Below are 13,421 nucleotides of genomic sequence, written 5' to 3' on the forward strand. Positions count from 1 at the left end.
TCTGCCTTTTGCACAAATCAAAGTGTGGAGCTGGCAAGTTTGACCTGAGCCGCAGAGGCCTCCCGGGCAGGCACAGGGAGATGCGCCGGGGAGGCAATGCAGGGGCGAGGCAGGAGTTGCCTGAGGAAGCCTCGGCCCTGCCTGCTTCTGAGTGCAGGAGGCAGTTCCAGCCTGAGCCTGGAAGCGGGCAGGGTCTCGGGAAAAGAGAAGGCATCCCCGCACAAGAGGGGAAGGCCCCGAGCCTGCTGGACTTGGCATTTTCTCTGGGTCTTTCCCCGATCAGCGACAAGCTGGCCCACACTGTGGACCCGATCACAACGGCCTACAGCTGAATCTCAAGACTGCCGTGTCCAGCTCCCAGAGGCGCTCTCAGGATGACTTCAGCCTCCACTCCAGGCTGTCTTGTGGCAAACCGTCAATCTGACATGAACCCAGGCTTTGGTCTTTGTCGTCTGTGACCTCTGGTGCCTCAGCGGCCAGCCCTGGGAGGTAGTAAGGGGGAGGCGTTCTCTGGATTCCAAAAACCTGGATAAAACCTCATATTGACAAGTACCATAAGCCTGCCTTTCAAGGCTCTTGCTCTTGGCTGGAATTAGAGTCAACTGTGGGCTAATGCCTCTTGCCTCCTGCTGACCAAGTACTAGGCGTTTGATTGGTAGAAAAAGAAACTACGTTTTATTTAATAAATACAATTTGTTCAACAGAATCTTTCCTAATCGGAGTCCACTTGGGAGAGAATAGGAAAAAAGTAACAGGACTTTTTATTTTTTAAAGATTTTATTTATTTATTTGACAGAGATAGAGACAGCCAGCGAGAGAGGGAACACAAGCAGGGGAGTGAGAGAGGAAGAAGCAGGCTCCTAGTGGAGGAACCTGATGTGGGGCTCGATCCCAGAACGCTGGGATCACGCCCTGAGCCGAAGGCAGACACTTAACCGCTGCACCACCCAGGTGCCCCAAAAGTAACAGGACTTTTGATAGCAAGAGCTCGGAAACAATGCCCTTATAGGCGCTCTGTATAGTTTCTCAACCTTATAGCTAGTCATCTGCGCATACATGCGTTTGCTTCTCACATATTTATTAAGAACTTGCCAAACATGCTAGACACTCGAGAATCAGTTATGGATAAAACACGGTGCCTGACCCTCAAGGGGATTATAGCCTAGAGGAACAGACTAACACACAGTCAGGCAACCCCCACACATCCCAGGAACTGCTGTGCTGAGAGTAAGTGCCGGCTCAAGCAGGCTTCCTGGAGAAGGTGATGTCTAATTGGTTTTTAAAGTAATGGTAGGGTGTGCAGTTTAGATGCTCCATGTTCGCATGCATAAGATAGAACGGGTTGAGTAATTGTTTCGTAGGTCATATTATGGCAGGTGTCTGGGCTCTAGCACAAGGTCAGATGTCATTTGCATTGGGTCTGATTCTATACACCAGAAGGGGGGCACATGGAAGTTAATAGGTTCTTACTCAGGGATCAGGTCCCTAGGTAGAAGTTGTGAACAAAAACGGGGAAGAACTTCAGACCAACGTTTCCCAAATGGTATTTCATGGAACATGTAGAGGTGATTCGAGCAAAAGAGCACTTTGTGGTTCTAAGTTTGGAATATGCTGAGTTTTTAAAAAATCTCATTTTTGCAGAACTTACCAGTACCTTCATTTCAGTAACGCATACTATGAGTCGCTCAACAAACACATGTGAGTGACTACGATGGCAATGAACAATAATGGATCCATATTTCCTAAACTGATTGGTCCACAGAACCATTTTGTAAAGAAGCATCCATTCATTCCCTCTGTTCTTTGAACATGTTTTTTTGGAAAGGAGTTAACTAGGAGAATTAGTGATAACCTCCCCAGATGGAACACTGCAACTACATCAACAGATTTGCAGTGTCTCCAGAGATGCTTTCAAGGGTGTTTTGCAATTGGAATATGTGATCCATAAGAGCTAGAGTGTTTCTGACTCAACAAAACTGGATGTTTCTGGAGAGTGCACCTTCAGCCGGATATCTTATTGGGAAGGATGTATTTGGTGCCACAACCTGATGAAGGAATACCAAAGTTCATGGCCATCCATGAAGTGAGACGACAATAGGAAACATAGATTTTCACTGTGTATGTCATATAAGATAATTCCCAAAGGAAAGTCATGGGCCAAAACCAGATGGTGAGTTTAAGAGGATTTATGGCTTGCCCCACCCCGTTCAGATGCAGTTCACGAACATATACCTGGGAACTGTGATGCTGAGTTTCACCCGAACCCCCAGATTCTCAGGCAGACACTGTGATCAGAAAGTTGGGAGCAGGGACTCTGGGTCTCATCTGGGCTTTGATCTGTCTAAAGTGCCTATGAGTAGGGAGGTCATTAAAATGCATCTGGAGTGCGTGGATCTCGGTTAGGATAAATCTCAGGGCTGAGGGGCCTTTTTGTGAAGAGACTCAAATATGGGAGGCCAGATCAGCAGCACCTTTGATATTTCCCAACATTGCTGCTCCAGTCGGACCTCCCAAACATCTGGAAATAGCAGCTAGCGTAAATAAATGAGTATACCCACTTATGATTGTATATAAGCATAATACGTATTTCAGTTATACATTGAAGCATATATTCAGATATAGGCATTCAATTTTGTGTGTATGTATGTGCGTGTATGTGTGTATATGTATGTGTATATGGGTGTGTATATATGTGTGTATATATATATATATTTCTATTATTCTCGGGCATTTCCCATTTCCTTCCATTTCATCCATTTGTTTTGCTATCACTAGCCAACTGCTTAGGTTGTTTACATAAAAGAACAATCTCGACATTTAGCATGTCAAGTGCAGTTGGAATCCTATTTGAAAGCTTATGCTGTTTTTTAATATGATCTTAATCTTGCTTCCACTGCAGCTGTCCATCTCAAAAAGAGAAAAAGGCATATTCTATTAAAAACAATTGATTCCATAATGACTCTAAATCTGCAAATGAGACCCATTACCCATTTCCCCAGTACCACTTACCAATGAATCTCTGTGAAGTATCCGCGTACAGATTTTTGGTGTTGGCCACCGTATCCCACTTGGTCAAATCTTAGTGGTCATCACTCATGGAGGAGGAGAGGTAAACCAGATCACATCAAACCACGGTCACCCCCAAAGCCAGCCGTGCTTTGCAGTGGTGCATGGGGAGGGGTGAGTGAAAGCAGATGGTTTCCCTCCCTAATCCCAATGCACTTGATTTCTTGAGTTGATGCTGGTCTTCCCTGGAGTGTATACACCCTGAAGCTCTGAGGGGTGTGCCAGGGAGATTGCTGGTCAAACAGCAGGTAGGATGGTCATATGTCATTGACAAATGCAATAATCAGGAAAGGGTCCACTGAATACTGATGACTGCAATAAAATCCTAAGGATATACCTGCAAAGAAGAAAAGTAATTGCCTGGACAAGAAAAGAGTTATCTAGCACAGCCTCATTGACATGTTGATACAAGGGCTCCTTCCCAGCTCTTAACTATCGCCTGGTAGCAATGATGAAAAAGAGAGAGGTGCTTCCCTACTTCTCTTTCATTTGAAGGAGCCACACAGCTGGTAGAAATTTGGGGAGGGTAGGAAAGCTCTGACAGGGGACTGGACTGGTCTCTGCCTTCAGAAGTGGCCAATGGTCCAGGCAACCAGGAAGCAACAGGTATTGCTGGTTTTTGGGAGGACTGCTTGTAGACCAGAGCCGATCTCTCATGACATTTTCACCAGCCCCGATGAACATAAAAAATGAGCAGAATTATCCATTAATTTAAATGCATCCCATGTAAAGGACTGTCCTTTGTTTCGAGAGTATAGCATTCTTGTTGAAAAAAATGCCCTTTATTTTGTGAAGTGGTGGTCCCATCAGAGAGCTGTCATGGCACTCGTGGTTGCTGTTGTAATTTATATAATCAGTCCCAAAAATATTTTTTAAGTTCCCCTTCTTTGTGAAATCCAGAGATTCAAGAGCCAGTGAAGGCATGAGGGACTGATAGAATAGGTAGGATCAATTTCGTTCCAGGAAGGAAAACTGTGAGAACAATAAAAATGGCAGGGAGAGAAAGAAACAGCCAACGATGAATGTACTGAGCCAATATTTAGCTGATACCACATCCAGCTGTTCGACCCCAGCTCCAAGCACTTGCTGGGGGAGCATCTTGGCATCTCTAAGCCAGAGGGTAAAAGTGCGTGCCCAGACAACAGCAGCGTGGGAATTTTCTCCCCTCCTCTCCAAGATAGAGAATTAATCTTGTCATTTTCCAAACTGTATGGTAAGCATTTCTGCCCAAGAAACCAGTGGGGGATGAACAGTGTGGCCGACAGCGTAGATGCCTTTGCCTTCTGAGATGCTGTTGTAACAGCATTTAGTCCCAGGGGCTCAAGCCCTCTGGCCCTGCATGGTTCCTGCTGTTCAATTTTCTGGAACATTGGTCCCTGCTTCCTTCTCCCTGCTCCAGCCCTCCTCCTCACCTCTCATCCTGCCATTCCTCCCCCTAACATCTATCTTTTTCTCTGCAGTAGCCTCCTTGGTATTCAGAGCTGAAATTAACTGCTTCAGTATCCTACGAGCGTGTACTTTACTTTCTTATGTTGGCACCTGCAACTCCATCCTTTATCCTGGGGCTGGAGAAAGGGTTTCAGTAAATTCTACTGGTGATGAAGCCCTATTACAGAATTCCTTAGAGACCTTGAATTCAGGTTACATTAAATATCTCCATGAAAGTTAAAATGAAGAGTCTCACAGTACCAGAGGAAGAATCCTTATGGAATGGGCAAGAAGTTGTCCATGAGCTCAAAGCCCCTGACTCTGGCTCTGCAGTCAGAGGATCTGACCTGACCATAGCTGAGCTGATGGCTCTCGAACACATGTCTCTGAGGCTCAGGGATACATAAAGGGTTCGGGCAAGAGGGCATCCCACGTGTTCTGTGAGCTCCCACAGGCTGCCATTTGATGGCTCCAACCCCTGATCTCAGTCCAGTCTGTGGGCAAAGTGTGGCCAGGCTGGGAGGCTGGCAGAGAAAAGCAGATGCAGTGAGCATGTCCAGAGACAGGGAGTTTTCACTTCCCAGCTCTACAAACGCACCGCACCCTGGACCTCTCCCTGGGGAAATCTCCTGGAGGAGGAGCTGGGCATCCCTGTCCCCATATCCCTTTGGCTCCAACTCCCAGTGTTTTGTCAAAGCAGTTGTCTTAAATTGGAGCTGTGAGCAAGCATGCATTTGGCTCGCTCCAGCCAGTTGGTGTTGTCACCTGCAGCTGAAACAGTGGGGGACAGAGGCCCCCGTGTCACACCTGGCGGATCTTCACAAGCCAGTGCTGTTGCTGCGTCCACGTGACCAACCAGGGTGGTCGTGCCTTTCCCCAGCTCATGCTGTTTAATCCCTGGGAAATGGTGAGAGGCTGCAGCTGCTTGCATTTTTTTTTGCCTAAAAGAAATGAAGCCCATATATCTATATGAAGATATAGATATATAATGATTAATGGGGGGGAAATATTTGCGAAATGCAAGAATCTAACAATCTTCGAGTTTAAGGAGGAGATCCTGGCACGTTTGGCTCTCCATCCACGAGGAATGCCAAAAACAAAACAAAACAAAAAACAAAAATGCAAGCCCTGGGTCTCCCAGTCTCTCCACCACCATTAAAGGAAAGACCACATGAAAGTGTGGACTCTGCTTGGTGGGAGATGATCATTTCTGTGGGCTTTTCAGCTACTTTACTTTCTGTAATTTCTGGTGGTTCTCTTTCTCTCATACCAGCCATGTGCCTGGTTAGAGAAAGGGTCTTGATTAACGTCTGCAAGCCAATAACTCTTTAAATACCTGAACCAAAGGAATTCAGTGCACCTACCTAGAGGAAAGGCAAGTGTCCCTCTTGATGTGATATTCTGTGTTTCTCTGAAGCAAATGCTAACTGATCGACTTCTGTAGGTTTCACTGAATATGACTGCATGCATGGAGTGCTATTACTGTTTGCAATGCAACCTGATCTAAAAACATTGCATTTCTTTTTAATCCAAAGGGGACTAGCAGGTTTATTGTGTTTGCATGTGCTTTCCCCCTAGACTCTGGCTGCCCTAACAAGAAATTCAATAAATCTACTTCCAAACCATCTTGCACAAGCTTTGCATGTCCAGTCTGGGCCTGAGGAAATTAACAAGAGAATAGAACATACCATCGACTTGCGGAGTGGCGATAAATTGAGAAGAGAGCATATCAAGCCATTCTCACTGATGTTTAAAGACTCCAGCCTGGAGCACAAGGTAGAGCTGGGTCTCCACAGTGGCTCTTTTTCTGAAGTTACTTGTAAATGTTCATGGGACCAGAGAGAGAGCCCCGGGGCTGCGGTGTTGGTTGGTGTGTTTGTCGTTTGGTTGGTTGGTTTGGTTCGGTACTGTCTTTTCTTTTTCTCTTTGCAAATCATGAGTGGACTGAAGGCTATGAACGGAGATGCTTGTTAGAGGAAGAGGGCCTCAGCTTTGCTCTTTAAGGAGAAGATAACTAAAAGAACAGAGGCGTTCACTTGACTTTGAGATTTTTAACCCTAAGGGACATTAGCACCCACTTGCTTTTGCTTTTAGGAGAACTCATGTCAGTTGCAACCCTTGGCACGTAATGTATGAGGACGCCTAGTAACTGGACGCAAGCATTGGTGATAAACACTGCCTTTCTTAGATTACAGACACCTCTTCTCCCATTTTCCAGTTGTCTGCTGGCTCAGAGGCCCCCTGATATAGGCGGAGTGGAAAGGAGATGGGTGGTGGTGAACACTGGATTGGAATTCCACCTCTGCCACTTCCTTGCCATGTGACCTTCAGAAAGTGAGGTAGCCTCTCTGAGCATGAGCTCCGCAATGCACAGTGAGGATCGTGGACGTGCCTCCCACTTAGGCTAATATGAGAGGCTCCAGGCAATGCCTTGATTAGGTTAAGTGTTGAAAAATGGCAGCCATCACCCTACTGACGATGACGTTTTCCCGCGCCTCTCTCCCACCCTAGCTCTAAACTGTAAAGGGTGGTGGGGAGGCAGGTGCTGTCCCTGCTTAACTGGGCTGCTTTTCTGCACTGATGGAAACTGACAGACCTTCCTTGACTGAGCACAGGAGGTGCTTGGCCTCTGCAGGAGCCTCGGGCAAAAACAGCAGGGAATTTGAAAGCAAATTTCAGGAGTTTGATCCGATACTCTGCAAAGCTCCAGTGAGCAATTTTTTGTTACTTTGCTCAGCTGCCTGGGACATTCTGCTTTCCTCGATTTGGAGAATTCACACGTCTGTGCACATGCACCATTCCCAGTGAGTTTCTGTGATTAGCTAACTAAAGGTTGCAAACTCCAAAATTAGTATCTTCGCCTCTAGTTCACAACTTGAAATGGATTGTGTCTGTGTACTAACAAAAAGAGAAGAAACATTTTGTCTCACTCAACACCCTTCCCGCAAATAGCAAGTAGGCTTTTCTTATTTGTAATATATTTAAGGGGCTTAAGGTCCAAATTAAATTCATTTTCTTTCCTGGTTGCCACATTGAAGGAGCTAGGAGGAGCCGGGTGGTCTAGCAAAGAATCTTCTCAATTAGCCTGGGTAAATACCTATGTCCGGAGCTATACAAAACCCTTTTGTTCATTTTTGCTAAAGATGTACTTGTGTTGCTAATGACCTGACCCCTGCACACTGTAGATAATTTCTAATGTGTTTTATTCCGTGGCGTCTAGATCTCTTCTACGGGACCTGGTGTTGGAGCAGGAGTGGACCTGGGGGGTGGGGGTGGGGTGCACAGTGTGTCTGAGGTTGATTTCTGGGTCCAGGAGAGGTTCTTCTAGAAAAAGCAAAGGGCAGCATCCTGAACTGACGTGTGGGGATTTGCCCACTGACTGTCCAGCAGCCTTGCACTATCCAGTGTGGTGGACTCTGCCTTGCATGGGTTCTGCCAGGTGAGGCCAGTGGGGCACATCAAAAAGCGTTCCCTCCCCTCCTGTCGCAGAGGCACTCCTCATGGACTCTTGCTCTGAGACTCTCTCTAGGGGCTGCATTACTGTGGAGCAGAGAACGTATAATAAGTATTAACCATTAGGTATTTACCAAATACCAAGCACTATTCTAAGCTCTTAGCACAAATTCACTAACAATGACAGTGTAAAGTAAGTGCTCTTATGAGCCGCACCTTATACTTGATGAAATGGAGACAGAGAAATGATTAGGTGGCCCGCCCAAACCACCTGTCAGTAGAGGGGCTTCGATCTGAGCCCTCTGTGAGCCCCCGGCCACTGCCTGGTCTGTTCACCACAGACCTCTCCCAAGAGTCCTGGGGCTTGTTCTCTCCCAGGCCCTTGTATAAAGACAACAATCCTGTGTGATCTGCATTCTTTCCTCTTGGAACTCTGGGTGGGGTGGGAGGTAGGGGGCAAGAGGTTCTGGCGAGAGAGTAAGTAGGAAAGAGTCCTGGAGCCTCAGCTGAATTAACAGTGTCTTCAAGTCCATAAGGTTCCAGAACTGGAGAACAGTATCGCTGTGTATCTACTGTGTTTACCAGTTTATTGCATCCTTAGAGAGTCACTACTATCCTGCTTACAGAAGAGAAGACAGCCGTCTAGAAGTTAAGTAGAGGTCATAGATCTCAAATCTGGCTGCCATATCCCATTGACTCTAAGGTACCGTCAACTGTGAGATGCCCCATTTTCTCCGCAGCACTAAGAAAGAAAAACCCAGTATGGGGAGTCTGGAAGGAACTCCTCCCGATAAGCTGGGCTTACCCCTCGAGGTAAGGTTGGACAGAAAAAAATCCCACCCAGCAGATAATCCCCCCCCCCCACATGCCCATCCCCTGGGATTAGTTAGCAAAAAAAAGGAGCTCTCCAAGAGGTTAAACTCCAGAACGGAATCCACATCGCCTTGCTGCCTGATTGCACACCCTGAATGTGGTCTTTAAAAAACCTCAGGCAGGGAACTGGATGTGAAGTGGTCCTGGGTGGATGTTGCCGCCTGCTGACCAGCAGAAGCAATCACAAACCTCTCAACTTAGGGCTTTAAGACTCCACTGCGAATAAGAAGTGTTCTGGTTTCAGAGATGTTAGAAAGTGGCGGGGGGGGGGGGGGGGGGGGGCGGGAATTGGGCATCTTAGGATTGTTGTAACATATACAGCATTTGTGACTCCAAAGTCCTCTTTCCTCCCACTGCCCTACCCTGCTTTTCGGGAGCAAGTTTGCACCCTAAAAACATGTTTTCGGAAAGGAAAACAAGAAAGGGAAATGCTGATTTTATCTTTGGAACTTTTGTGGGGAAGGAAAGGCTTCATTCTGTTTGAACGATAAGAAGAGGTGTGAACGAGGGAACGCCTTCCCCTCTCTTTATAGTGAGTTAGAGAACGAGAACGTCAAAGCTCCTTTGAAAGGTCGTTCAGACATTTCCTGATCACATTGGCTGATAAAAATGGGCACCTCTACCAACAGTGTTCTGTAAAATAGGACTTTTCTGTAGCCCGAGGTGTTGCACAAAGACCTGAACGAAGGCTCAGGCTGAAGAGAAGTTCAGAGGAGACTGTCTTGACTCCTGTAGCTGATCTCGGGGTATTTGTAGAACCCGGAGAGCCGGAAGGCACGAGTCCGTGCTGATCTCTTAGCAGTGGAGCTTCTGGAGAGAAGACTGTGAAGTTCTGATCGCGTCCTAGCATGTCATTGCATGGTGGCACAGACACACACTCGCTCTCACACACGCTTACACACTTATGTGCACTCACACTGTGTCTTGCACACTTACACACTTACACATACACTCACAATACACACTCGTACAGTGTCTCGCACACTTATACACCTACATACACACTCACACTCATACATTGTCTTTGCACACTTATGCACTTACACATACACTCTCACACATACACACTCGCAGTGTCTTGCACACCTATACACTTACATATACACTCACACACGTACACACTCGCAGTGTCTCGCACACCTATACACTTACATATACACTCATACACATATACACTTGCACACTTATACACTCGCACACAGTGTCTTGCACACATATACACTTACATATACTCTCTCACACACTCACACTTATACACACTCACACAGCGTCTTGAACACTTACACACTTACATATACACTCACACGAATCTTTGGAGTTAAGCTTCGGAGCAGCATGCTCGTGACTCGTGGTGTCACCCACGTTGGGCAGCACGTGTTCACTTCTCTCTCTGGTCCTCTGTTTCCTCATCTGTGACGAGAGGGTCAAAGAGCCCCTAGCATCTTTCAGCAGTCGATGCCATGAGCCCCTGAATTCCCTATGACCATGGTGACCATATGCCCTGGTTTGCCCAAGACATATATTTTCTTTTTATTCTTAAAGATTTTATTTATTTATTTGAGAGAGAGAGAGCCCAAGCAGGGGAGAAGGGCAGAGGCAGAGGGAGAAGCAGGCTCCTGCTGAGCAGGGAGCCCGACATGGGACTTGATCCCAGGACCCCCAGGATCACGACCTGAGCTGAAGGCAGACGCTTCACTAACTGAGCCACCCAGACACCCCACGGCATTGATTCTCTCAATGTGATTATTAATAGCACCTCCCTTCACTTTCAAAACTCACCGGTGTGGATAACGAGAAACATACGGCAAGCCGGGGCTTGGGCCTCAGCCAGGTTAGAATCCATGGTTCTTAGCACCTCTAGTTCCCAGCATCCCCCGGAGGACTTTCTGAGCCGACCTCTGGGTAGGGTGGGGGTCATAATCCAGGCATCAAAGGTCCCCTCCTGGTCCTCCCAAATTTCCCAGAAAAACCCTCTGCCCTTCTTTAGCCTCAAGCTAAATCCTTCCTAAGACAGCTTACAGATCTCAGGAACAAACAAAAATTACAATTATGGTAAAGGGAGTAGAAACGTGGCGTGTTTGTCAAAGACCGTAGATCATATTAGATTTTTTTCTTTTCTTACATGTGAATTTTTCTTATAAAAAAATGAGTGCATTTGCACTAACAAAAGTTTATGCCAAGCATATAAGACAAAAAGAAGAAAGTAACATCTCTTGGGACCTTACAACTCAGGGTAACCACTGGGAACATTTTGGCATCTGTCTCCCTACACCTTCATGATTGCAATTCTCTATGCTTATCTGTGCGATTTTTTTTTATTAAAATGGGACCATTTTGTACAGAATTATTTGTGACACAGTGTTAAGCACTCTTTGCTTGAGACTTTTCCTGTATTATTAAATATGCAGTTACAAAAAAAAATTGTAACTACATACTACTTTATTGCATGTTTTAACCATTTTTGGCTTTTCCCCCCCGTTTTTCACTCTTATAAATTATAAACTGCATTGCAGTAACCATTGTCTTAGTTAAATCATACACCCATGCTTAATTCTTTCCTTAGGAAGAAGCTCCTAAAAGTGGCTATAAGATAACATACGTTTAAAAATACTTGATGTACGTTCCGAAATTGCTCTCAAAATTGTGTTTATACTTTTAAATTGCAACTTTGATAAGAAGCAAAGTGTCACTTCTATTTTTTTTAATTATTCTTGAGTTTGAAAGTCTTTCAGTATATGTTTTTATGTTTTGGTCTTTCTGGTTCTCCGTTTGTGATTTGCACGTTCATCTCTCGTTGTGGTGCTCACCTCAGTATTATTGATTTCTGAGTACTCTTTACATATATAGTGAAAGACTTAACCCCACAACACTTACAGGAAGAGGATACTTACCAGCCTCCGGTCCTCATTTCTCTTTTAGGACAAGACTCTTAATTTGTTTATTATTTGTGAAGCTTAGGATGGGGAAGGCAATTAATTACAATTACTTATGGATGTTTCCAGGCCAAATAAACCAGCCCAATACCTGTAGTGCCTGAAGAGAGCTCAGTCACATAGGGACACATACTTGGAGGGACTTCATTAAGCTTACTGTTCGAAAAAACTCGAGTATCGCCACCTCGGAACGAGTCAACTTCCTCATCGCGAGTACAGATCAGGCTATGTTTAATATATACTCCAGAATTGGTTTATGAGAATTTATGCTTCTTTTTTTTTTAAAAAGATTTTATTTATTTATTTATTTGGCAGAGATAGAGACAGCCAGCGAGAGAGGGAACACAAGCAGGGGGAGTGGGAGATGAAGAAGCAGGCTCATAGCAGAAGAGCCTGATGTGGGGCTCGATCCCACAACGCCGGGATCACGCCCTGAGCCGAAGGCAGATGCTTAACCACTGTGCCACCCAGGCGCCCCTGAGAATTTATGCTTTTAATGTGAACATGTTAGGAGGCTAAGTATTAAAATCAAACCATATCAATGATGACTAGATTTCCTTCTCTTTTTCAATGTTGGCATCTTTTCGCTAAATGAAACCTTTTCCTTTGAGAAAAGGCCTCCTTATGTGATTGTGAAATTTTTAAGTGATAAAAAACCTCTTTGTCCTAGGCTGATATTTTTCCAAGTAGAAGATGATCTGGGGAGCTTGTTAAAAATACAGGTACCCATCACTCTATCCCCAAGATTCTGATTTTCCAGGGGGACCTACATTTAGGATTCCAGGATTCCTTTTTCCCAAGTTGGTGTCCACCCTTCTCTTTCCTTGACTGCACGGATTTGGGGTTCTCACTTGCCAAACACCCCCAGAGATCAGATTATATCAGAAGGTCCTAGATCCAGACTGGATGCCAGTATGGCCTCGGGCAGGCCTAGAGAGGATATCTTCATAAGGCTCATAGAGTTCCTAGGAGATCAGACTCTGGAGTCAAGCAGACCTTGTTCAAATCCCACTTTGGAAATAGAAGTGAGTGCAAAGAACGGTTGATGAATTTACGGGTCGTTCGTGGATGCTGACACGTCGAGAGCCTTCCATCACCCAGGTGGACATTCATATGCCCCCTTTATCTCACAAGTGTCTGGTTTTTGTTAAACGGCAGAGGAAGAATATACACTTGATTACTGGATAGACATGCTTGAATCCAGTTCCTACCAATTACTGAGTGGGTGACACAGGACAGAGTGAGCTCACTGAGAAGATGATGATCAGAATACCTGCCCCTCACTGGGTTGTTGTGAAAATGGTTGACATAATTCTCATGGAATAGATATTTGAATAAATTCAATAGTTATTCTTTTCCCTTTCCTCGTGATGAATCCTATGTCAGTCCACATCGGGGTGAGGCTAAACCCTCACTTAACATAAATCTCACACTCGTAGAGTTTCCATAAAGAAACTACGTCATTAAAAATGGTGGGAGGAAACAGTGTTCCTGTGGCTGGTACACCAGGGTCACGGCCTTCGTAAATACACAATCACATAGGTACATAAAGGTGCTCACTAACCAAGTACCCACCTACAGCCCATTGCGGGAGGCCTCCCCAGCCCTGCCTTCCGGCCATTAGAGCACAAGCAGTGGGCATCTTGGCCCCCTGGGATGTATTTACAT

General features: G+C 45.6%; 1 protein-coding gene across 3 annotated transcripts in view; it reads left to right on the plus strand.

The window, feature by feature from the left end:
• ADCY8 (adenylate cyclase 8) overlaps positions 1 to 13,421 on the plus strand; it is a 223,451-nt gene that overhangs the window by 131,291 nt on the left and 78,739 nt on the right. For 2 of the 3 annotated variants that reach the window (XM_045812205.2, XM_087864614.1), the window contains exon 8: positions 6,073 to 6,270. The exons of the other annotated variant lie outside the window; for it this stretch is intronic. In XM_045812205.2, the coding sequence (XP_045668161.2) occupies positions 6,073 to 6,270 (198 nt within the window). The remainder of the gene's footprint in view (positions 1 to 6,072; positions 6,271 to 13,421) is intronic. 3 annotated transcript variants of the gene reach the window in all.

The sequence above is a fragment of the Ursus americanus genome, chromosome 9, assembly GCF_024610735.1.
Source record: "Ursus americanus isolate L20-20 chromosome 9, mUrsAme1.1.p, whole genome shotgun sequence".
In the NCBI taxonomy this organism is placed as follows: domain Eukaryota; kingdom Metazoa; phylum Chordata; class Mammalia; order Carnivora; family Ursidae; genus Ursus; species Ursus americanus.